The following is a 26,821-nucleotide window of genomic DNA, read 5'->3' on the forward strand; positions in this document are numbered from 1 at the left end:
AGTTTGGAACCAATTAAGTGAAAAATGTGAATTCAGAGACGACAGGACTAAGTCCAGGACATCACTGACCTTTTGATCAAAGACTTTCACATGGTCTTATTGGTTTATATTAAATATTAATATTTTCTACGTTCACTAATAACTGGATGGATTCCCTTTAATAATAACCAATGAAAAGAATGTGTCTTTTCTTTTAGTAAAAAGTGGTCAGAGAGATCTAGAAATGACAAAGGAGAGAAGTATCTAGGGAAGGATATGCATTCCTCTGTCCAGGAACAACTACATTTTACGAAAACCAAGGTGTTCCAAATAAAATAATGTGGTCAGTTATCCGAGTTTGGTTGACCACCCGTGATTGGTTTATTCCTCCCCACTTTTTCTCCCTCCCATCATCCCCTCCCATCCTCTGCCCTTTTCCTTTTTGTCTTCCCCCTCTCCACTCCCTCCTTCCTTCAAGACATTCATTAAACATAAATTGATTGCCAACTAATTTCTATGTTTCTTAAGAGTATGCAAACTTACATTTCTTATTTTCACAGCAATTTAGATGAACAGCAGGAACTTGTTGAAAGGGGTAAGTATGCACATTTTTTTACTGGTGATTATCCCCCTCCCATTTGAATCTACTCATTTGAAATAAGAATTCAATATTTAAAAAAATCTAACCTGGACTTCCTCTGTGGATACAATGATGAAATTTAAGTTATGTATTTATTCAACCAGCAAGGATCTATGCATTTCCCAGAGTAAGCCAAATATTGTGCCAGCACTGAAAATACGTCAGTGACAGGCCACAGACTCTGCTTTTAAAGGTTTAGAATCTAACAGAGGAAGAGAGACATGTGGACAAATATGACAGATTTGATAGATACCATCGTCGTGGACTGTGTGTGGTGCTATAGAAAGATGGAAGATGGAAAGCTGATTGTGGAGAAGGAAGGAATTGTGGGGAAACATTGAGGAAGGAGCAGATGGAAAGCCACACAAATGAGGAGTGCAAGTGTATTCACGTCCCTGCCGGGGTGGGGCACTGGCTGTTCCCACTAAAGGCACATTGATGGACATGACAAAAGATGGCAATTTGACTTAGGAAATGAAAACATATTCCATTTTTTCTCTCTTCTTAAAAACGTTTACAGTACTTCTTTCATTTCTCTTTAAAAATGTGATTTTTGATCCATTTAAAGGGCAGGAGATAAAGAAGTTGAAAACATGTTTATAATATAGGAAATGGTTTGTTTTTTTCATCCTCAAGACAGGAAACATTTCAGAACTCCTCTATCTGGTTTTAACTTGTCTCGGAAGGGTTTCCCTCTGCCAGGGCAGGTCCCAAATCCATAAGCAGAAGCTTTTGGGCAGGTTCCTTGGAGCTCCCCAATAGGCTTTATTTTCCATTGCAGAGTCTTGCCGACACCGTATTTTATATTCCGCTTGTTTGTTAATCTTCCTCCCTTGTCTAGAATGTGGGCTCTGGGACGGCAGGGAGGCTTTCCTTTCCCATTTAGTGCTTTATCCCCAGTACCTGGGTGGGCATGTGGGTTCCATACGTGTCAATGAATAAATTAAAGTGGGAGATAAAGTGTCCCGAGGGTTAGTTTTTATAGGTGGGCTGCGGGATGGATGAAGATCACAAGAGTGACAGGCACCTAAGACAGGAGGGGCACCATTGCCAGGGGTCAAGGAGCATTTATCTCAAAGTTGACACTGATCGCTCCTTGGAGTGATTAGAACTTACCCAAACTCCATAAAACCCCGAAGGTGGCCCTAGGTCAGAATTAATGAATGCCAGAAATCTCCAAACACCCAAAGAAGCAACCATACATGGACAGTTTGATAGTTATGATTGGATAGAAAATTTCCACGGACAAAAAAATAAATGTACAACCCTAATGGGCACCTTCTTTCTTCATCTAAAAAATAGGGGAAATTAACATGAATACTGAAAAACTACTGTCAGATATACCTGGGATAGTAGGAGTTGTTTCAGTATTCATATACACTTACAGCTATTTACATTAATATGTATTTTGTTCTTTAGTAAGTTATTTCACAAGCCTAGCATATAATGAGTTTCACTCTGGTGGCATAAAATATTAACACAATCTGTTCACAGTCAACTATAGAGATTATCACATTAAGATGAGTCCTGGGTATAGAGTATTCATCATATTCTCTTATTTATATGTTTACAGTATTTCACAAGTTAAAATAGATACAATAAAAAGAAAAAATTACAATATAGATGAGTATTGTTATTACCATAAAATGCTTTTAATCCAACAAAAAATGCATATATCCTCACAGTGGTGATATTTGGTCTGGAATCTGTTTGTAGATAGAAAATGAGGAAGGACATTCTATGTAGAGAGAACAGTGTGTGCAGAAACATGAGGACAAGAAAGTGTGTGATGCACTTGGAGAACACTCACGCCTAAGATGTAAAGCAAGTGTAGGAAACAGTGTGGTTGAGATGGGTCAGGTGAGATGATAAAAAGGGATCATATATCACATTAGACATTGAAACTTTAGCCTATAGGCTATGGAGCACAAACAATAGTGTGAGTTTTTTTCAACAAGCAGAGCTGCAGGCTCGTATTTGTATTACAGAAGATTAATTTGTGGCAGTTTAAAAGATAAGTCAGGGTGGGGACAGGCTGGAGTCAGGGAGAGGAGTCTGGAAGATGTCCTTACGTGGATGAAGAAGAGTCCTGAGCATGATCACAGGCAGAAAGGATGGAAAGTACACGGTGACCTGTTGGATACAGGAACAGAGGGAGAAATCGTGGATCACCTGGAAATTTCCGTCTTGAATGACTTTGTGAATGGTGGTCCTGTTTGCCAAGATTTGAGATGCTAGAATAAAGGGAAAATTACTTTGAACATCTTGACTTTGAGGTCCCTATGGAATAACTGGGTGGAAAATCTGAGAATAAGAGGGAAAGATTAATACAAAGGCCAGAAGGGGGCTGGAGCCCAAGATTTAGACGTCATAGGTTTACAGGTGAATCTTTATGTGTGAGTGAGATTTTCCAGGTGGAATGTGTATGTAAAGGAAAAACACTAAGGACTGAATCCAAGGTATATATTTAATGAAATTTGCATGAACAAGGGAAAGAGAGACATTAACACTAGTCGTGAATCTTTACTACATTTAAAGATGATGAGAAGCAACTGATGAATGTGGAGCCCATCCATGCAGATGTTTTGTTGGAAACTTACAAGAGAAAGATCGCTGATGAAGGGAGGCTCTTCCTGGCTGAATTCCAGGTGTGTGCTCTTCTCGATACGTGATGAGAAAGTTTACTCTGTTATCAACGTAATTCACCTTAAATGTATTGTATAACCATTTGCCTTGATAGTTTATCCCACATAATAGTGCAGCGGAGTCAAAGCAGCTATTTATTAGCAGATATTTGCAGACCAGAAGATCATCGTCATAAAACTAGTCAACATTTCAAGATAATGCTGCTTCATTGTATGAATACTAGTTATGAAGCTGTATCTCGAAACGCATTTGGCTGATTTTGTCCTTTTGCTCTAGGTAATCATCCAAGTGTGTTTTTCAGTGAATTTTAAAGTGGCAGAGCAATAACTGCTAAATTTGCTCTCCTTCATGGGATTTATTTTCCAAGTAGCCTATCATTCATTTTTCTTAAAGAGTGTTTTTTGCATAATTCCTCATAATGTTCCTTTATTACCATATGCAACTTGTTCATCAGTGTAAAGGAAATACGTTCCAGGAGGTGTCATTTGTTCAAAAGGATAAGTGGCAAGGGGAAATGGTTTTTCTTGAACGTGACCCAAAGGATCTTTGTGTCTTTCAGAGCATTCCGAGGGTATTTGGCAAGTTTTCTATCAAGGATGCTCGAAAACCCTTTAACCAGAATAAAAACCGCTACGTTGACATCCTTCCTTGTAAGTGCTCATCGAGAACTGGATTTCCATACATTTGGGCTACTTGATTATTCATGATTTCACTTATTTAATATTTCTTTTCTTTGAACAGATGATTATAACCGTGTTGAACTCTCTGACATAAACGGAGACGCAGGGTCCAACTATATCAATGCCAGCTATATTGATGTGAGTAAAAAATGCATAACAGCCAGATGGTTTTAGATCTTCATCATTTTGTCTCTGACTATTTTCATTCTTCTGGTATCTATGCATTCCGTTCAGCTCCTTCTTTGCTATGGCAAATTTTTATTTGTTTAAATTTTTTATTTTTAAAAAAATTTATTGGAGTATAGTTGATTTACACTGTTGTGTTAGTTTCAGGTGTACAGCAAAGTGAATCAGTTATACATATACATATATCCTCTCATGGAAAATTTTTAGAAATATTATTTGAAATGATCTGAAGGAAGCTCATAAATGCCATTGATATAAACAACAAAATCACTAATATTTGCAAGAATAGTTATTTATTATTTGTTATTGGTGGTAGGTAATATAGGATTTTTCTTTCCAAACAGAATGATAACTAAGAATTAAAATACTCTTGTACCTGTTATACGCTGGATATTATCTAAATTATCTATGTGTGTATTTCTCATAAGAGCCCCGTCTTTGCCCCTCACCATAGAGGATAGGACTGGGAGGCTCTGATTAATTTGGTACTTTTGCCCTTTTCTTATTTATTTATTTTTGTTTTTAGTAAATTTATTTATTTATTATTTTTGGCTGTGTTGGGTCTTCGTTGCTGCACGCGGGCTTTCTCTAGTTGCGGCGAGCGGGGGCTACTCTTCATTGCGCTGTGCAGGATTCTCACTGCAGTGGCTTCTCTTGTTGTGGAGCACAGGCTCTAGGCACGTGGGCTTCAGTAGTTGTGGCTCACGGGCTCAGTAGTTGTGGCTCACAGGTTCTAGAGCACAGGCTTAGTAGTTGTGGCTCACGGGCTTATTTGCTCCGTGGCATGTGGGATCTTCCCGGACCAGGGCTCGAACCCGTGTCCCATGCACTGGCAGGCGGATTCTTAACCACTGTGCCACCAGGGAAGTCCCTGCCCTTTTTCAATTAGTAACAGTATGAGGATATAGTGCATGGTTAATTTATCTAAAATGTTTAAAAATGTAATTTATTAAACAACTGTTCAGTAAGTAATGCATCACATGAATTTAAAAAAAAAAAGCAGTATAAAAACACAGAGAGACTTAAAAACAATTCCTCCCACCCAATCCACCATTTACCCAGTGCCTCCACCTACCTTAAAAGGTAACCTCTATGTTGTTTCCTATTTATCCAGCGGGAGTTTTTTAATACACAAACAAGAAAACACCAACATTTGTTACCCCCTCCTTTATCCAAAAATGTTAATGTAATATTCACGCTGTTCTGTACAATGCTTCATTTACTTAAAACATATATCTTGGATACATAAAATATCACTGTAAAAAGCAGGGACTGGCAAGCTTTCTCTGTAAGGGACCAGATAACAAATATTTGGGGTTTTGCCGGACATACCATCTCTGCCACAGCTACTCAGCTCTGAAGCCCAGTGACTACACTTCTATAAACAATATATAATGTGGCTGTTCCGAAAAACAAACTGCATTTACAAAATCAGGCCATGCTGATTTGACCCACAGGCTGTAGGTTGCTGGCTCTGAACACCGAACATTTCTACATCTTTCTTTAATATTTTTAGAGTAATTCTTGGCATAGCTGCATTATGAGGTATTTAATCAGTTCCTATAGTAACAAGCGTTAAATATGGTTTCTAATCTACTATTACAAACAATGGTTTAATGAATAATCTTGACTCATATTACTTCTCAATGAGTTTTAGCGTATCTGTAGGATAAATTCCTCAAAGAAGAACTGCCGGCGCAAAGGGAATATGCATTTGTAATTTGAAAAGACATTTCCAAATAGTCCTCCACTGGGGTTGTACCCAGATATGTTCCACCAGCAAAGTAGGAGTGTTTATTTCCACACAGGCTGCCAAAACAGTGACTATCAAAAATTGTTTCTGACAATCAAACAGTTGACAAACTGTCTCATACTATCATCCACGCTGGTTTATAAGGTAATTTCAAATTTTTCTCAAAGAAAAAACAATTGAAATTGAGGTTTGGTTTGTTTGTTCTGATCCACATGATTATATAAGCTTTCACCAACTTTCAGTGAAGAAAGTAAAATGTTCAAATTCTATCTATCTATTCATTTATTTATTTAGACAGTGTATTAATTCCCCAGAGTGGACATAACAAAACATCACAAACTGAGTGACTTAAAACAACAAAGATGTGTTATCTCACAGTTCTGGAGGCTGGAGGTCTGAAATTAAGGTGTGAGCAGGGACATGCTTCCTCTGAAGGGTCTGGGGAAAAACCCTTCCTTGCCTCTTCCAGCTTATAGTGGTTCCTGGCCATCCTTGGTGTTTCTTGACTGGTAGCTGTATCACCCTGTTCTGTGCCTCTGTCAACACATGGCCTTCTTCCCTGTGTGTCTGTGTCACTGTGTGTCCTTTCTCTTATAAAAGACACCAGTTGCTGGATTTAGAGCCCATCTTCACCCAGTATGACCCCATCTTCCACAAAGACCCTATTTCCAAATAAGGTGACATTCTGAGATTCTGAGTGGACATGAGTTTTTTGGGGAACGTTATTCAGTCCACTACACACAATTTATGTGAAATTATAGGATAATGAAAAAAACTTTTTACTTGAATCGTTCATGAAACAAGCATCTGCAACTTCTGTGTCCTTTTGTGAGATAGCTGATGATTTTCCAGAGCAAAATTCTTGACATTAATGATTATGATGACTGTATAATAATAATAATACAATTTATCATACATTTGCTATTTATCAGTCATGAATTTAAGTGCTTTACATATATTGATTCAATGAACTCTCACAACAACTCTGAGGTGTTCCCAATTTTGCTAGTAGAAGCAAAGCTAGGATGTTTTTTCTCAAGCATTTTGTCTGGAGACAGCCCTCTAACCTGTACAATGTCCTACTTCCCATCAACTTTGTTTGATGCATAAGAGTTTTTGTAGGGAGATTGGGATTGACATATATACACTAGTATGTATAAAATAGATAACTAATAAGAACCTGCTGTATTAAAAAAAAAAGAACACACCCTCTCACCATACACAAAAATAAACTCAAATTGGCTTAAAGACTTAAACATAAGACATGACATCAAAAACTCCTTTAAGGGAGCATAGGCAAAATATTCTCTGACATAAATCATACCAATGTTTTCTTAGGTCAGTCTCCCAAGGCAGTAGAAATAAAAACAAATAAACAAAAAAACAACAAAAAAAGAGTTTTTATATTTTTGTTTCATGTTGTCCCTGTAAATTCTATCTCAAGCAACACATACCTCTTGGCCTGACATGTGCTCTTCGTATCCACAATGCAATTTCTTGTTCTTATGATATTCAAAAGGCTTGTTTATAGTGGCAACTAACAGTTTCAAATGTGAGGTCATAGTCCAAAAATAATTACTAAGACTGTGTCATAATTTTAGCCTCTATTTTAACTTATTCTGTAGGTGACCACTGCAGGCCTTCACAATTAACGTTGAACAACTTTATTTGTGTATAGTGTCTTTTCCAAACAATAACTTGTTCTTCAAAGTAAAGTCATTGAGAGCAGATTTTATAAGGATTTAGACAGTCTCTAGGGAAAAAAAAACCTTATATTTTCTGTTCAAATAAATATGGTAATTATAGTATCGAGTTATACTTTTCTCCAGCAGACCTGGGAGCTCATGGAAAAAATATGTCTCCAGATTTTAGATAGGTACTTGACAGACTGTAGCCACTCAATGAATACTTGTTGAATAAATGAATGTATGAATAATACTATATCATGAGATAGAAGTTTCAAGAAGTTACTAAAATTAATCATGGATTATTGTGGCCCACGTGACTGAATTTCATCTAAGGGCAAAGGTTATCTCTCTGAAGGGCTTTTCTGATCACTGAGGTAAGTCTGAGGAGTAGGAGATAATTTGAAAGAAACTAGCACAGTGTCTCACCTGTCTCTATTCCTTCTTTGCCTTGGTAACCAGAGTGGAGAAAGCAGACATTGTGGGTAATAAAATGAAAGTTATTGTATCTCTTATCTAGAGTGGCAGAAAAGGATTCTAGGGAATCAGCGGTATATCCCAGCACTCGTTAAGAGGTAGAAGTATGGGGCTAACCTCAGGATGATTTATTGAAAGAAATTGAGTAAAACTCCCCAAAGTATCTCTATGGCTGGTAAGGAGGTTTGAATTCTGGCAGATGGTGCTATAAAGGTTGGCAGGATCTAAAATATAGGAGTGCCTGTATTATGCTTATAAATTGCTGCACCTTCCCACATGAAGATAAAGTCTATCTAGCTTTAAAAATTGTTTAGGGTATATAGCAAAGACCCATGAAGGTCATGAACATTGTTTGTAAATGTTGACTAACATATTTGACACAGTTAACTGCCACTGAGTTAATAAAACTCCCCTTTTAATTTGAAACTGCCCAGGGAAATACACAACCAAGAAATGGCAGATCTAAGGCAACTTCCCTATCTCACACTTTTGCATGTAAATATATGACTGAGCGCTCAGTAAATGATATACCTCTGTGTGTGTTTTGAACAGGGTTTCAAAGAACCCAGGAAATACATTGCTGCACAAGGTAATTTCTCTGAGAGTCCAACATTCTTTTTGAAAAATTGTTTTATTGCACATTTAAGGAGATATTTCTTACCAGTTTTTATTTGTTTACCCCCTAGGTCCCAGGGATGAAACTGTTGATGATTTCTGGAGGATGATCTGGGAACAGAAAGCCACGGTTATTGTCATGGTCACTCGATGTGAAGAAGGGAACAAGGTAAGGACCCAGAAGTTTCATAGGGTGAAGGTCCAGGACTCACAGGGTGGAGGCTGGATGTTAGGAAAAGACAGTGTTGAACCGCATTTTGAAAAGTCACGTGTGTATGTGCTTGATGACAAAACAGATCATTCTCTGTCTGAATCAGTATAACACTTGATTTAAAATTTCATACTTGTAGAAAAATTAAATATGCACATATATAAATATTTGTATATAAGTATAACATTTAAATGTTTCTGCTTCATTGCTGGACTCCTACGTGATTCCTAGTTTGTTGCAGTATTATTTTAAGTTCAGTACACTTCTGTGGGCTGATTTCACAAATACTTGTTAATACTTGAAACACACAGACCTTAGGCAGATAGATGAAAATTCATGTAACGTGACTTTAGGAAGCGTGAAAGCCTCCCCATCCCCCAGCCTGAAATTAACCACACGCAACCACATCATTTCTGCTGACCACCAAGCATGTCCCCATTTAATATGCAGCTAAGCCTGGGAAGATCATCCTTCTTCTGCTGGGTCGTATGAAGGAAATACTTCAGGGCTCTTAATGGGAAATGGAATACTTTCCAAGCATCACAGTTTACAGGAGACTATAAAAATGTCTTGAGACTTTCAAAGAATACATTTTTGTTTCTTTTGTTTTACAAAGAATGCTTAATAAACAAATCCATTTACATGAAAAACTGGAATCATTAATGATTTTTTAAAATATAGAACAAGTGTGCGTTATACTGGCCATTGATGGAAGAGGGCAGCCGGGTTTTTGGAGATGTGATTGTAGAGATCAATGAGCACAAAAGATGCCCGGATTACATCATTCAGAAGTTGACCATTGCAAATGTGAGTTTGCTTTACGACATAATTTTAATTTTCATACTGTTTGTCTAAAAATATAATTATGGAATATTAAATGTGAGACATTGAAATATATCTAGAAAATTATTTTTTAATGAACTGCAGGAGGAAGAGTTGGGTTAGAACAATAATACAAGCCAACAGGGTCAAGTTAAGTCACTAGTGAAAATAGTGTTTGTCCACATCACATCAAAAGTGTTTATAATGCTGTGACCCTTGAAGTACAAAGAGCTCATCAATTGTGTTAAATGAATGACTGCATTATTGAATTAATGATAAAATGGTCCCTCATCTCAATGCATTTATTACCATTATGGAAAATATATACAAATGGCACAGAGACTACTGTAAGAAGTCTAAAGTTCTAACTCTTTAGGTGAGATAAAATGTTTAGTTCCGAAAAGAAAATTGTCAGTGTGGCCTTAAATAATAGTTAAAATGGTGGTCTTCTCACATATTATATGATTCTGCTCATATGAAAAGTCTACAATAGTCAAATTTATAGAGACAGAAAGTTGGTTAGTGATTGCTTGGGACTGAGGTGGGTGGAGCAGGAATAGAGGTGACTGCTAATCTGTATGGATTTCTTTTGGGGAGGTCATGAAAATGCCCTATAATTAGACAGTGGTGATGATTTACAACTCTGTGAATATAATGAAAACATTTACACTTTAAAGAAATGTGAAAATATCTTAAAGATGTCAAAAAATGGAAGTCTTTATAGATAAGGTTGAAATTTTCTCTGAATTCCATTTATGGGAGGTTTTCTCAGTAATCTAAATTGTATTTCCATATGATCCAGATACATTTTGTGAAAGAAAAAAATATCAGTTGCCTATTTCTCCCAAGGCCTCCTAAGGCCCTGTGGCATCACTAACAACTATGCCCTTGGAAGGCTGTGGAACAATCCCACCAGTGGTTCATGGCCAAAGACATGATGCACTAAAGCGAAGAATGTAGAAGCCAATACCATTCTGGTTATGTTGATTAGTCTGCCATTACTATTCTTCATTAAGTCAGTTATTTCCTATCTGAAAATTAAAACCAACCAAGTTTGTTTGTTTGTTTGTTTCTTCTATTATCTAAATGTAGGTAGTTCTTCTTCATACTTGGTCAGAGAATTATGAATTATGTATCTTCTAGTGCTTACCTTGAAACTGGGAGAAACATGAGCTGTAATCTGGAGCTGACTCTCCTGAGTTCTCTCTCTACAGTCGAGCTGACACTTCTAATATGAGAAATATAGCATTAATCAAATAATTAATCAGCTTTCTTCATATGACAATAATCCTGTTTGTCTTCCTACCAAGCAGAAGTATTTCAAACAGCTGTGAGAATGGCTTTTACTTTGTATCTTTTCACACCCACCCACCAATCCCCTTGTTTTGTGTTTTATTGTTTTTATTTTGTTTGTTTGTTTTTGGCTTGGCAGCATGAAAGTTCCTAGTGGTTTCAGCTACACTTAACCATATGTTACTTACCTTCCTGGTAAGTAATTGCTTACTGGTTGGTGCATGCCAGTCCTGTGTGATGTCTCAATTCCTAGTTATTCATTGGAAAGGAAAATGTAATCATGAATGAAAAATAACTTGCACGAGGAGTTTTTTGTACTTTTCCTCCCTTCCACTTACTTATGTCCCATAGTTTGCTCTGAGAAAAAAATCATCTAAAAAAAAACATTATCCCCTGGCTAGAGAAAAGAAAAAGCAACTGGGAGAGCAGTGACCCACATTCAGTTCACCAGCTGGCCAGACCATGGAGTCCCCGAAGACCCTCACCTGCTCCTCAAGCTGCGCAGGAGAGTGAATGCTTTCAGCAACTTCTTCAGTGGCCCTGTCGTGGTGCACTGCAGGTAAATAAAGACCTCCACCAAAAGCACAAGGGCCGTTCAAATTTTCACTCCTTGGGGTGTTAGGGCCACCCTCCCCTTTGGCAATTGCTACTTTGAGAAACAATCTATGAGGAGAAACTGACATTGTTTTCCCTGCTTCACCCTTGCTGGCTTTTCCATTCATTTTCCTGCCGTGATCGATCATACCTTCAACCTTTTCATTTGTTTTGTCAGTGCTGGTGTTGGACGCACAGGCACCTATATTGGAATTGATGCCATGTTAGAAGGCCTGGAGGCAGAGAGCAAGGTGGATGTCTATGGCTATGTCGTCAAGCTAAGGCGACAGAGGTGCCTGATGGTTCAGGTGGAGGTATGTTCCAGGCCACAGTCACTATCCTCACTTATGCCTTTTGGCTTAAATCTTTTTGTGGTGGGAGTAGAGATCTTAAAGGAAATCCAAATTCTTCTCAACCTCGAACAGTGGGTGAAAATTGTTTTCTTTTAATATCTGGAAAAATAAAGCACCAATTGCAGTTAGAAGCATTTTGCATTAGTGGCTGAGAGTACTGTGGAAGGAGGATGACTATAAAATGTATTTAAAAAAAATAATGAGGGGCTTCCCTGGTGGCGCAGTGGTTGAGAGTCCGCCTGCCGATGTAGGGGACATGGGTTCATGTCCTGGTCCAGGAGGATCCCACATGCCGCGGAGCGGCTGGGCCCGTGAGCCATGGCCACTGAGCCTGCGCATCAGGAGCCTGTGCTCCGCAATGGGAGAGGCCACAACAGTGAGAGGCCTGCGTATCGCAAAAAAATAAAAAATAAAAAATAAAAAATAATGAAATAGCACTTACACATATCAGATTGGGAAAAATTTTTAAATGCCAAAACCCAGTTTGGCAGCATCTCATAAAATTAAAACTGGGGAGACAAGAAGAGGACGGTACAGTGGTTAAGTGGGAACTAGATGTAGTAATTTCAAATCGTGCTTGTTGTTCTTAATACTGTGCACCATTTTACCAGTGTTTAATGTCCCTGTGCCTCAGTTAAGTCATATGTAAAATGGAGATAATGATAGTATTTACCTTACAGGGTTAACACACAAAGGGTAACCCAAGTAAGCACTTAGACAAGCCCCTGGAAGATGCATGTAGTCAGTAATTGTAAGCAATGGTTATTATCAAAATTGTCTGCATTTGACCCAGCAATTCTACATGTATGTATATAACCGAGAGAAGCATTTGCAAATGTGTGCTACTAGAAACATGTTCAAGAACGTTCATTGTGTTCAGCATTGTTAGAATAACAAAAACATAGAAAACCTTAAATATATATCAATATGGGAATGAGCAAACAGAATGTGGACATACGGACCCTTTGTAAACACATGCTCTGCTGCGATTGACAGGAATAATCTAGGTCTGTAGCTCTCTGGGTAGGTAGATGCTCAGATGAAAACAATGAGTGAATATAGTCACCAGATGAAATGTATACAATTCAATTTATGTCATTGTTAAGAAAGGACACAAAAATGTACAATGTTATAAATACATAGATATTAGTGTAGAAGTATAAAAACAGATTGTACACGAGAAAAAAAAAAGAAATTATTTCCTGTGGAAAAACACAATAGAGTGGAAGGATGCTACAGCCAAACTCAGGGTACTAGAGGTGGTGTTAAAGAGTCTTGAATTTTATCAGAAATTTGTCATTTATTTAAAAATGGTGGATTCAAATATGATAAAAGTTTAGGAGTTGTTAAATATGGGTTTGGCTTATTGTACTTTATAGAATAATTTTCTCTGTTAAAAGCTTCTTGGAAACTCTTTTAAAAAATATGTTCTATGGAATATCAACCTGCTTTTTTCTTTCTCAGATATAGTGTGAAACTTATTATAGTTTTATATATTAGTAATTTAACTTACTGACTCAATACTAGTCACAGAAGGAAGTAACAGATAATGTTTTTTAACTGTTAGGAATGAGATATAAGTTATGCCCTACCTTGTAGATGCCTCATCTATTTACCAAGCTATTTTGTTTTTTCTGGAAAAAAAAATCTGGGATGGAATTTGCTTATATCCCATAGAACCATGAGAGCTAACTTCCAGATTATTTAAATGTTACAGATATCAGTTTTCTTCTCCATACATTGTCTCCATATGAGCAAAATTATGGGAATGTAGAATTTATTTAAATGTGATTGATAGGACTTTAAGTTATCAATTAATTATCTATATTCTTCCCTGAAATTATAGGCACAGTACATCTTGATCCATCAGGCCTTGGTGGAATACAATCAGTTTGGGGAAACAGAAGTGAGCTTGTCTGAGTTACATCCATATCTGTCTAACATGAAGAAAAGAGATCCACCCAGTGAGCCTTCCCCACTGGAGGCTGAATTCCAGGTAACAATAGTGAGAACAAGAGCACCATTACAGATAACTTGAACCTCTGTCTCTTTTCCAGTGCTGGCCTATGTACTTGACACAGTTCTTGTATTTGGGCTTTGCCATGAAATGGAGCACAGATGAGAGAACAAAGACACGCAGAGTTTAAGAGAAATGCCTGAAAGCACACAGCTATTCCGTAGGAAACTTGTTTAAACCAAGAAATCTGATTCTACAGCCAACATTTTAACCATTTTTCATTAAGCTGGTATAAAATAAAGTGTCAGAATAATAGCATATGGCCACAAAATTGGCCCGCCAAAGGCAATGTAGCATCTCACCTTTAAAAACTACATCTGGTTTTGGTGTGTAAAGGAAATAGTTAGAGGAGTTTATGACTACTTAGGAACATGAACTGGCTGGAGCTGGTAGACAGAAACTAAAGGATAAATATGTGTGTCCTAACCTATTTATCAGGCAGTTACTCTGAACACTAACCTAGGATGTAGCTCACTGTGATTTCAGAGAGTTGGCAGACCTATCTCCAAATTGCTCAGTTGTCAAAAAAATGTTTTGTAACTTCTCTCTTTCACCTATGATTTTCAGTTTATTGAATCTTTCCGTAAATTACCAAACTGGTCAATTCAGAGAGTTTCACAGCAAGACCAGGAATGTGCTTTTAATCAGATGCAGAATCGTTGAATGTTTTGGATCAGAGTGGGGCTGGGGTGGGAGTGGGACTTGAGATAATCACCGTGGTGGAACAGCTAGTAGGCTACCGGCATGGTCTTCGATAGAGGGGTGTTTTCTTATTCTTGCCCTTTTAGCTGATAAACTGACCACCTTTGATACATTAACCCCACTATACTGCATATAGATAGACACTGTTTAAAACACTTATACATTTAATGTAAACATTCATATGTAAAGTCACTTAAAAAAAAGGGTAAATTCTTTGGCTGAACAAATATGATTGAGTCTGTGCTCTGTACTGAGTACAATTCTAGGCACAAGAATCAAAGTGATTTGTGTGTGGACATGGGGAGTGGGTGTGATCCAGACAGGTGGTGACCACAGCTCTCATAGAAACAGTGAAATTATTCCATCTAAGCAGAAAGGGAGACAGAAAATGAGGGTAGAGATGGAGGTTGGTTGGTAGATTAGTGACGGGAAGTTGAGGCAGTTCTTGTCTAATTGCCTTATTTTTCTCAAGAGAATACGAAGTAAGATCATTGGTTGGGCGTTTAGGGGGACAGAAGTGAGTAGGGCAAAGAAGGGCTTATGCTTGAGAAAGAGAAAAGCATATGAAATAGTTCTATCAAAGTAGGAAAGCAATCTCCCAGGCAAAGGTGGTAGGGGTGCCAGAATTATCGGATCATTTGAAATTTATGGTCATGAAATTAAAGAGAGCCAGTCGGTTTTTTGTTTTGTTTTGTTTTTGTTTCCTACAGTAACATTGGGGTTAGAGCTGTGTATAGTTGGGTTAAACCCATCTAGAATTTTTTAAAGTGAATAATTGAAAGTTGGGAGGCAAAGGCACTAAGGGTGTTTGCAAATGAATGATACAGTGTGGATAATAAAGAGCATATTGGCCACAGAAAGACATGAGGGAAAAAAAGAAAGGAGTAAAAACAATATGATAAAGGTTTTGATAGGATTGCAGATTGCTGGATTGGAGGTACTAAAATAAATGACTGGGAAGAATAGAGGTAATTTTCCGTAGGAAGGATGGTTGAAGTCATAACTTTTAAAGTGATGCAATCTTTGGAATGAAACCTACCTACAAAAGTGGAGTGGGGAATGTGGATGGCTGAAGAAAGGAGAAATATTATAGGAGGTGAAGAGGTTAAGAAATGAAGAGGCTGGAGTGTGATTTGAAACAAGGTTCCATATTTAGTTTGAAAAAAGGCACCATAGTTTTCGAAACATTTATATATAATACATATTCACACATACCTATATATACACAAACATATATGTGTATAATGTGTGTGTATAATCTTCCTGAACTTTGTATGATGAGTTCTCTCAGTTTAGGTTATTCATCCACTTGACAAATATTTATTTAAGTTATTTATTGGGAAGAAAAGGCTGCAGGCAGGGAGATCTTCCGGTAGAGATTGACCTGTAAACAGATATCTAAAGGGCGAGTAGAGGTTAGCAGAGTGAGAAAAAGGGACAAGGATAGTCCAGGTAGAAAACACACCCGAGAATCTTCTAAGAGTTAAAGGACAGCTTAGCCCCTTCCAAGACTGGGGGAAGTAGGTTTGGCTGCAGTGCAGGGGGTCCCAGCAAGAGGTGAGGCTACAGAGACAGTCAAGGGCATCTCCTGACAGGCTTTCTGTGCTGTACAGATGCTGAATCCTTCCTAACAAAGATGGGAAGCTGCCAAAAACCTGAGGGGGGACCTGCTCTGTTTTGTGTTTTAGAAGGATTAGAGCAAGTGAGATTGAAGATAAAGAAGCCAGTGAAAAAACTGCTGATGTTTTCAAGTAAGAAGTGAAAGCAGATTGGACTAAGTAGGAAGAGAGAAAAGCGGAAGGATTTGAGAGCTCCACCCGGAGAAATGATAGGTCTTGCCGACTGATTGATTGATTAGCTATCGCGAGGGAGAGGGGAAAGAGTCTGGAGGGTTTAAAGAAATGAGGTATTGATTATTTGCGTGAGCCTAGTCTTCGGCAAATGCTTCATCTGGAGAATTTACTTTGGATCATTTAAAATAATTTACCATTGCTTTTGCAATATGGAGAATAATCAACATCTATGCGATGCTTTCAACTTATACAAGAATAAACCATACTATTTTGCTAACCAGCACCTCTTAACCAGGAAACATATTCTGTTATATAACTGTATATGTTCAAATTCGCCATGTCAAAGTACTTAATACCTGAGCCATTATAAAGAAAAATTCAGAGGCAAACTTAAAAATTGTGCCCTTAGGGAACGTATGCAAATTTCACAAAACCTGGTGAAATTCTTTTCTTAGGGAGCATCTTACGCTACAATAATAAACTAAGCCAATACATAAATTTTTAAAGGAGTTTCCGTTCTGTTTTTTTTTTTTTTCCCTCAGAGACTTCCTTCATATAGGAGCTGGAGGACGCAGCACATTGGGAATCAAGAAGAAAATAAGAGTAAAAACAGGAATTCTAACGTCATTCCATGTATGCAGCTTATTTTATTTTTTGTATCAGATAAAGTGAAGCTCTCTTTTGAATTTGTTTAATGTGAGACACACACACAAACCTTTTGGAAGCACGTTTTCAACATTTGCTTGACAGTAGAGAATAGTTATAGGCTATTTGAATTTTAGTTGTAGCAAATACATTGAACCCCAAACATTTACAATGGACTTTGGAGGACAGACAATATTTCATGTTTTCTTTGTACCAATTAGTTCAGAAATGGGTTTTCAGAAAGATGTAACCTCTGAAGCTGGGGGAAAAAAGCCAAGTCCTCTTTACCAGTTTTCTCTCATCTTCAGTTTATTGCAGTTATTTACTCCAGGGTAATAGCCAAATAGCAAAATTACATCCTTTTGTTCCCTTTATGTTTTCTGTTTATCCCTTCCTTACACCAAGGAGGTTAAAAGTAGATGGGAAATATACTATAAATCATCAAATTTAACAGACCAAAATAAGCATCATTGTCAAGACTTGAATTTTGCTACTTAAGTATATTGATAGGACCACACCTGGCACAACTATAATTTTATTCAGTTGCCTACACTAAAACTAGCACGGAGAAAATATAACCCAAGGTACTAAGCTGGACAACCAAATAAATCGGATCAATGCATGGCTGACCTAGTTAATTACTGAAGAGGTCCTTATGAATATAGTTTAAAATATGGAATTGATGGTGCTGTAACTAATCAGATCATTTGATCAGGTTATTATAAATGAAATTGAGAAACAGTGAGAAATTATGGACTAAATACTTTTCTTGTTGAAAAAATTATCTGAGATACCCATTGAATTAAGATTGTTAATTGAATGTTAATATGATATAATTGAGAAATCAGGTTTTTACTTAAGCTATGTATTTTATTAACATATATGTATTTTTAAAACTTTTATCCATCAGCATGATGATATTCCATGGAAAACTAAAGTATATATATCAACGATTGCATAATCGTATGGAACATTATGACATAGAGTTATGGTCTATATTTTTTCCTGGAACTTTCTTGGGATCTTCTTTCTATTAGACTTTTAAAAAATAATGTGTTAATCAATAAAAATGGAGCAGGATCTCATTCCTTGTAGATCAATACATGTACATCATGTAATCTGTCACTTCTAAGTGACTTTCTTATTTCCACATGATGATCAAGCAGAGATTAGGGGCCTTTAAAGGAAGACTGACTGCTACTTTGTTTTGCGTAGATGACTTTAACAGAGTGACACTTAAACATGAACTGGAGATGAGCAAGGAGAGTGAGCATGACTCAGATGAGTCCTCTGACGATGACAGTGACTCGGAAGAGATGAGCAAATACATCAATGCCTCCTTTGTAATGGTAGGTCCTTATGCTTCCAAAACCCAAGGTCCGACTCTAAAAAATATATGTATGTTATTATGGCCATGCATTAAGTGATTCTATAAAAGAATGATGAGCTTGACCATAACTATGTATTGATTGACATGAGAGTTTCCACTTTTAATGCTATATCTTAACTTATTGCAACACTCAGATGTTAAAACCTAATGAGTCGATACAGAAAAAAACAATGCTATTAGTTACAGTTTATGACAAACATGACTATTATATAATTTGAAAAATAATGACATTTCAGCAAAAGCAAGTATTTGAAAATGTTTATACTTACTCATATACCCAAATTGTAAGCAAACCTAAATTTGCATATTTTTATGGCTTTTCATTCCGATTTTCTGAATATTTAAATGAGTCTGTGTCACATACCTTTTTTTTGGATACACTGAGAATTCAAACAAGGAACTTTTAGTAATTCAGTAAATATTTTTTGCATGTACACTAAGTTGAATTTATTTCTTTTCCCAGTTTTCTTAAAATATTGATATGTATTCATAGAATATTAATTATAAGATACAGAATATATAAACATAAATTAGAGACATGATGGAGATAACTTGAAATGCTTATGCTTTTTTTTCTTTTTACCATCACATTAAGCTTTCCAGTAGAAAAAATGGTATTTTGGGAAGGAAAAATTGTTAGTTTCCTAAAATAATATCTTCTAAACTTGATTTCACACTATTAGTCAGGTATTATCATTAACTAAGTAAATATCTTATATATATATATCACATTGTTTTTTGGACCTAAGAATCTTTTTTTTTTCACTTTTTAAAAATTAAAGTATAGTTGCTTTACCATGTCATGTTAATTTCTGCTGTACAGCAAAGTGATTCAGATATATATATAATCTTTTTTATATGCTTTTCCACTATGGTTTATCACAGGATTGGACCTAAGCATCTTAATATTAGGTAACAGCATTGATATCAAATTAAGTGACTGTACTTTCAAATGGTTATTTTAAACATGCACTGTTCGCTCTCCAGCACTAGTAACTAAGTCTCACCTTTAATTTTTTTAAAGAGTTATTGGAAACCTGAAGTGATGATTGCAGCTCAGGGACCACTGAAAGAGACCATTGGTGACTTTTGGCAAATGATATTCCAAAGAAAAGTCAAGGTGATTGTTATGCTGACAGAGCTAAAGAATGGAGACCAGGTTTGTACTTTTAAGAAGCTTTTAAGTCTTTCTGTCCTAAAATCTGATTCTTCATTCTTGGATTACTTACTTGATTGCTATACCTGAGTCCTTTTGATCCCTCTGTCACACAATTCCATTTGTTCATTCTCCCCGTTTTCCATCTGAGCGCTGGCCTCCAAAGTTTTGCATTCGGGTTCTGACCCTCTCTCCTGTTTGCCCCTCACCAGCCTTGCCTACTGCTCACAGATCATATAAGGCACAGCAATCCCAGTGCCACCCTCTGCTAAAAACAACAAACGGTCACCTTTTCCTTTTTTTTTATCAGGATAGAAACCAAACTCCTCAGTCTGATATTTATGACCCTCAATAATCGAGCCCTATGTATCTTTCCATTTTCCTCATATGTTTATGTTTTCCATACTTTCCACCTTGGGCAAGTAGATTTACTGACTGAATCTTAACACATCATTTGTGTTCTCATCATTGACTTGATTTTCTGACATTCCATGTACCTAAATGTGCCTTCTCTTCCCATTTTGATCCCATTCTTCTAGAACGATAAAACTCTGGAAAATGTTTCTAAATCCTGTCTTCTTTATATCCATGTAATATTTATTGTCATACAATTCTATAGTTGGAGGTGAACCTGAGATCTAATTTGATCTTCTGCCTAATGTCTGTTACATGTATTTGAGCCTTTCCGAATACCTCAAGTTATCAAAATTTACCTGGCAGTACATCTTAGTTTTAGCGCCTAACACATTATCTGACATATGTTAAAGCTTATTTAATAAATATTTTCATAAGTACGCATTATACTATATGCCTTCTTTTTCTCTCTCTCTTTTCCCTATGTACCCTTGTACATAGAAAATTGTTTTTTTTTAATCTTTCTGTTTTTTCTTTTTTAACAAAGAAATCTATGTTCAGATTTTCAATGTGGAATTCTAGCAATCTTTTCCTTCATCTAAATTGGGAAAATCAGGAAATGGAACGGGAGCGTGGGCAGGAATACCTATCATGGTCAGCAACTGTGGGACTGTAGTTGGTGGGAAACCATTTGAGGAAGGAGGAAATACCTTTGTGATCTACCTGTTCTTCAATCTGACCATTTCCTTGGATATTCAATCAACTGATATAGACAAGATAGAGACAAAGCTCCTAGAGGTGTAACCTCCTTCTCCAAGGACCCCTGGAGGAACAGAGAGACTTAAGTTATTTCAGGGGTCATGAACAACGTCAGGTCAATCCATCCATTTTGAAAAGGTGATGGTGAGGGCATGGAAGGAAGGGAAAAACAAATCTGAGATCTACACCAGGGACGGCAGAGCCGTTCCTGTGGTGTCCTGGCCACCTCGGCTATCCCTAGGTTCCCTTGATTTGCACAAGGCAACACCATGTATTTGTTGAATGGATGTCCAACATACTTCAAATAGATTTTAGATCTTTATGATTAAGATTCAATTTTAGAGCACAAGTTGTAATTTCAAATTTAATAGAACAGAGGGAAGAAAAGAGAAAGAGGACAGGGATAGAGCAAAGACAGAGAGAGGTACTCTGAGTGCATTTAAAAACAAACAGAACCCTTGGGCAGATGATGTTGAATCATGTTCTTTCTTCTCTAGGAAGCCTGTTCTCAGTACTGGGAGGAAGGAAAGCAAACATATGGAGACATAGAAGTTCATATGAAGGACGCCAATAAATCTTCAGCCTATACCATCCGTGCATTTGAACTGAGACATTCCAAGGTATACAAACAATTTCAGGAGTATGTATCTTTGGGGTAATTGATCTGGTTGAAAAACTAATATAAACCATTCTATGAACACAAAGCAACTCTCTCTATAATGTTCTCAGAATAAAAATTTTAAATGATTTAAATGAAAGTAACTGTGAGGAAAACATGACTATCAACTTAACAGATGGGCTGAGCTTCACTCGAGTTTATGTTCCCTTCCCTTCTGGTTTTAGAGGAAAGATCCACGAACCGTGTTCCAGTACCAATTCAATAACTGGAATGGGGAAGAGCTGCCCATGGAGCCCAAAGACTTAATCTTAATGATTCAGAATCTCAAACAGAAACTTCCCAAGAATTCCACTGAAGGGAATAAGTTTCACAGGAACGTGCCTCTCCTCATTCACTGCAGGTGGGTGGGATTTGATGGGATGTGCTCTAAAAATCAGCATCCTTCTTGACCTCTTGGTTTGCACCTTCTGTTAAATTCTATTTCTCCTAACAGATAAAAATGCATGACTGCAGTGGAAGCCTCTTAGGGAGTGGGGCACTCTCTCCCATGTGCTCCCACAGCATAACTATTATAGAAATACAGCAGAAATAATTATATTTTAGTGCAATGTTGTTAGGCTGTGAACCTGAAATGTCACATGTCCTGAATGAATGGAAGGATGCAAGGACAGACGGATGGATGGATGTTGCATTTTATTTCTGCCTAAGTGCATTGAGCCACGCTATTAGGCGTCAGTAAAATCCAGAAGACTGAATGCTTTGCCTCCAATAAACATATCTTAAGCTATTTATTAAACTGAAATCTCAATGTTTAGCAGCTTCGATTTGAAACCCATCACCTGACTCTCTAAATGGACCCCAAAGGCAAAGATTTTAATAATATCCATAATAATACTTGATTTGATTAACTTCTGTTATGCAGACCCTTACTTTCATCTGTGATAGATATCCACCTTAAATAAGAGATATTGAAAGAAGGGTGTGTGATATAAAATATTTGCATAAAAAATGGTAAAGTAAATTAGAAATGAAAAATAGTAAAGTAAAATGAGAAATGTAAATCTAGCAAAGGGCTTTTAGAATTTTTGAGAACCTTCATTATTATTATTAGAATTGTATATGCTATAATCAGGACCTTAGACAGATATTACTTTTTGGCATTTATTTGAGTTTTCAAAGGTAAAACTTACATGGAAAGAAAAATAAGACGGGAAGTTTAGGCTTTAAAACTGTATGTGTTTCTTAGGGAATGGCTGAATACCTACTATATGTTCCTTGTTATGTACAATAAATAAAGTTCTGCTATTAACATATTCTTTAACTTGAATTTTTATTATAATCTAACATACCTCTCACAGTTTTGTAAGTAATCTGGTTGCCCTCTTTTTAATAAATAACTTCACTAGGTATCATTTTTCTATTGGTGCAGAAGTGTTAACATTTGTAAAAAGCACTGGAGAGGCAGAAGAGAGGAGAAAAAGCATGTGGTTTAGTAATTTACAAAATATCAGGTCCAGTATTTCTGGTTTCATCAGTTTCTAGCCCTGACTTTATTTTCCCTAAATCTCAGTATCCTCATCTGTCTGGCAGATATTATGATATTTGTCTTAACAACTTCAGATGTAAATTAAAGTGCATTATAATTGGTAAAGTACTAATAGAAGAAAGTATATTTTTAAAGCTTATGACAAATTTTTTTTAAACTAAATGACTATTATATTCCCAAATTGAAAAAGTTTGCATAAAACATGTACTTAGCAGAAAAGCTTTGCTCTTAAGATATTGGAATAAAATAATTACAGTAAACATGAAGTTGAAGCATGTATTCTTGTCTCTCTCTTTCAATTTTTATTCCAATGTCACTTTCTCCATATAATGTAGAATTTTTTTAAAATCTATTTCTTTCTATTTTAGAGATGGATCTCAGCAAACAGGAATATTTTGTGCTTTGTTAAATCTCTTGGAAAGTGCAGAAACAGAAGAAGTGATAGATGTTTTTCAAGCAGTAAAATCTCTACGCAAAGCTAGGCCGGGAATGGTTCCCACATTTGTAAGTATACCTCATCATTGCTTTTTTTTTTTTTTTTTTTTTTGCTGTACGCGGGCCTCTCACTGTTGTGGCCTCTCCCGTTGTGGAGCACAGGCTCCGGACGCACAGTCTCAGAGGCCATGGCTCACGGGCCCAGCCGCTCCGCGGCATGTGGGATCTTCCTGGACCGGGGCGCGAACCCGTGTCGCCTGCATCGGCAGGCGGACTCTCAACCACTGCGCCACCAGGGAAGCCCTGTCATCATTGCTTTTAACATGTTTTGCATTTGTATTGTGACGATTTCTTCTCTCTCCTTCCCTTCCCTCCCCTCCCCCTCTTCTGATCCTCTCCTTTCCATTACTTCTTTTCTATTTACTTTTCTAGTCTTCTCTTTTAAATTCCATTTTACATGATCATTCACATTGAATTATTATTAGTATAAATAAGAGACCTAATTGGAGTTTGCCAACACTTTGTGGTGGTGGTTCTTGAAGAACATGTTTTTAAAAGCTCATGGATTCCCTCAGTTTCCCCACCTTTAATCCTGTATCCATTTGGGTTGCTGTGTAGCAAACCACCCCAAAATTTAGAAACTGAAAAAAAAAATAACGTTTATTATAATTCAATAATATGTTTGATCAGCTGAAGATTTCTGCTGATCACATTAGGCTTAGCCAACCTGGACCAGGCTCACGGATATGTGTGTTGTCGCTGATGTGTCCACTGCGACTTGACTTTGTCCAAAAGGACCTTGACTGCCACTAGGCTGGGAGTTGGCTGGCATTTAGCTGTGGTGATAAGGATGAGTGGATCCCCTGTCTCTCCTCATCCAGAAGCCTAGCCTGACACATTCCCATAAAGGCAGCAGGGTTCATAGGGGCAGAGTGAGACCCCTTGGATCCCAGGCTTGGGACTGGAACATGCCTTCCTCTGCATTTTATTATCTGAACAAGTCACAAGGCCAGCTCAGGTGTAGGGCATGGGGTCATAGACCCAACCTTTGTCCAAAGGGCCTGCAAAGTCACCTTGCAAAGAGGTGTGGATACAGAGAGGATAATGAGTGAGCATTGTCATAATCAATCTAAGCTGTGTCCTCTGTAAGTGGTAGTGACCACAGATGATGGTCTGGGAATTAGTAACAAAGTAAACTTAACTACTCACTCAAATATAGGCAGCTTTTACTTATGTATGACCTTGAGCTTACATGTATTGATGTTAAAAGTATATTGAGTGCCTGCTACGTGTTTTGCCATTAAGAGACTCATTGTTTAGTGTGAGGAAAAGGCAGACATTTATTAAACAATGTAGTAAGTGAAATGACAGAGAAATTATTAGAGAATATGAATGAGGGCACTGAATTTAACCCAAGGGGATCACATTGGCTTCCTGAAGCAGGTGACCCCTGATCTGATGCTAAATGATATGTAGGCATGAACCAAGAGGGTGGCCACCAAAAATGGCTTCCTTTGCAAAAGCTTAGGAATGAGACACCCCACACGGCCTGCAAGGGGGCCGAACACCAGTCTGGTGTGGCTACAAGGCAAATTCTGAAGATTGCCCTGCCGTCAGTCCTTTAGAACTGTAAGGAGGGTGAACCATTTAAAATGTTCTTTTTTATGAAAACACATGAGAATTGTTTTCTGATACCCAGGTCTTCCCCAAGTAAATGATTAAGTCCTGCTAATTTTCATCTGATGTAAAAATAATGACATAAACCTCTTTTATGTAATTCCTTCCTTCTTCCCTTTATTAGGAGCAATATCAATTCCTGTATGACGTCATTGCTAGCATCTACCCTGCCCAGAATGGGCAGGTGAAGAAAAACAACCAACAAGAAGATAAAATTGAATTTGATAATGAAGTGGACAAAGCGAAGCAGGATGCTAACTGTGTGAGTCCACCTGGTGCCCTGGATAAGACTCCTGAAGGAAACAAAGAGGATGAAAGTTCTAAACCCACAAATGGCCCTGAGGGGCCAGAACATTCTGCCAATGGTCCAGCGAGTCCAGTTTTAACTCAAAGTGCATAGGAAAAGGCAAACATGGGGCAACCCAAAACCTCACATTAAATGTTATTTCTATTTTTCTAGAACTAGAAAGGCAAAATAGATATACAATGGATTAATGAAGGGCATGGACAAATATTTGTGGGAAGTTTCTATTTTACAACTGTAGAAAAATATTTAAGACAGTTTAGTTGAAGCATTTTGTACAGTCTTATACTTATTTTAAATTTTATCCATCATTCAGCAAAAAACAACTTCTTTGTAGTCTGTGTGTGTGTGTGTGCGTGTGCGTGTGTGTGAGAGGCAGACAGGCAGAAACAAAGAGGCAGAGAAAGAGAGAGAGAGAGAGAGAGAGGATGATTTCAAGTAAATCTAAATGCTCTTGAGAAACTTTGCTTTTTTGGTTTTTTATTTTTTTTTTAAGAAACAACATTTTATACGGAAAATATTAACTTTGCTCAAAGGTTGTATTTTTTTAAATCATAAATTGTGTGTGAGCTCTGTGTAAGAATAACATGTACATTTCTAGAATGACCTCAAGATGGCCTCCTTGTTCTACTGAAATATATCTTATAATTTACTATGTTACCTCTAGAAATAGACATAAAATAGTAGGTGTGTATAGTTACTATAAGAAAGTTAACTAAATTAACATTTGGAAATCTTATATTCTATATGCTAGCATTTAGTACAATATCTCAAGCTTATTTAATCTAATTTAAAATTTCAGGAAAACCTATCTTGTCATCTTCATATGGTGTTTACGATTTTGCAACATGGATTGTTCTCTGTATAATATGTGAAATTCATTGCTTGATACTTTTGACCCAAAATTATATGTTTGTTACAATTGAACTTAAATAAACATCTTTAAACAAATGCAATCTGCATTCAATCCTTAGGACAAAAATGGAGTCATGCAAATGTAGTTGTTCTAAATATTTACATACAAAGCCTAACATAGCTATTTTTATGGAATAAGACATTGATATGAGATATATAATATTGCATATGAATATTTTTCATGGTAAAATTTGTCCTTGCCTTTCACCGAAGTGCATTTACTTTGAATTTCTCAAATGTTTATACTGCTTTTATCAGGAATTGATAACAACAACAATGAAGTTCAATCATTATCTTTTCTTGTACATAAGTGTTCACATGTTCATATATGAATTATGTAAGCAGATATTGAAATATAGACTTATGCAATTAACATTTGTAGAATAACTCTATAGGTTTTATTTTTTAAAGATATATAGTCTAATAATTGCTGGGATCCAGAAAAAATTCAAGAAAAGGTAATAAACAAAACTTTTATTGAATTTGCATCAGTTTATTACATTAGTCACACACTGCCTCTAAGTTGGCTTGGTTCTCTATATCTTCACTCTCCTGATTGAGTTTAAATATCTCAA

The 26,821-nt window shown here is 36.8% G+C and overlaps 1 protein-coding gene across 1 annotated transcript in view; it reads left to right on the forward strand.

Moving 5' to 3' along the window:
* PTPRC (protein tyrosine phosphatase receptor type C) overlaps positions 1-26,601 on the forward strand; it is a 123,141-nt gene extending 96,540 nt beyond the window's left edge. The window contains exons 16-32 of the mRNA XM_059998794.1: positions 540-574; positions 3,158-3,267; positions 3,825-3,915; positions 4,007-4,083; positions 8,599-8,635; positions 8,733-8,830; positions 9,554-9,679; positions 11,389-11,546; positions 11,760-11,895; positions 13,781-13,930; positions 16,989-17,079; positions 18,307-18,440; positions 19,506-19,640; positions 21,248-21,370; positions 21,594-21,769; positions 23,284-23,419; positions 25,152-26,601. Coding sequence (XP_059854777.1) covers positions 540-574; positions 3,158-3,267; positions 3,825-3,915; positions 4,007-4,083; positions 8,599-8,635; positions 8,733-8,830; positions 9,554-9,679; positions 11,389-11,546; positions 11,760-11,895; positions 13,781-13,930; positions 16,989-17,079; positions 18,307-18,440; positions 19,506-19,640; positions 21,248-21,370; positions 21,594-21,769; positions 23,284-23,419; positions 25,152-25,427 — 2,089 coding nt within the window. The 3' untranslated portion in view covers positions 25,428-26,601. The remainder of the gene's footprint in view (positions 1-539; positions 575-3,157; positions 3,268-3,824; positions 3,916-4,006; positions 4,084-8,598; positions 8,636-8,732; positions 8,831-9,553; positions 9,680-11,388; positions 11,547-11,759; positions 11,896-13,780; positions 13,931-16,988; positions 17,080-18,306; positions 18,441-19,505; positions 19,641-21,247; positions 21,371-21,593; positions 21,770-23,283; positions 23,420-25,151) is intronic.
* The last annotated feature ends 220 nt before the right edge of the window (positions 26,602-26,821 follow it).

This window comes from Delphinus delphis, chromosome 1 (assembly GCF_949987515.2).
Source record: "Delphinus delphis chromosome 1, mDelDel1.2, whole genome shotgun sequence".
Lineage (NCBI taxonomy): Eukaryota > Metazoa > Chordata > Mammalia > Artiodactyla > Delphinidae > Delphinus > Delphinus delphis.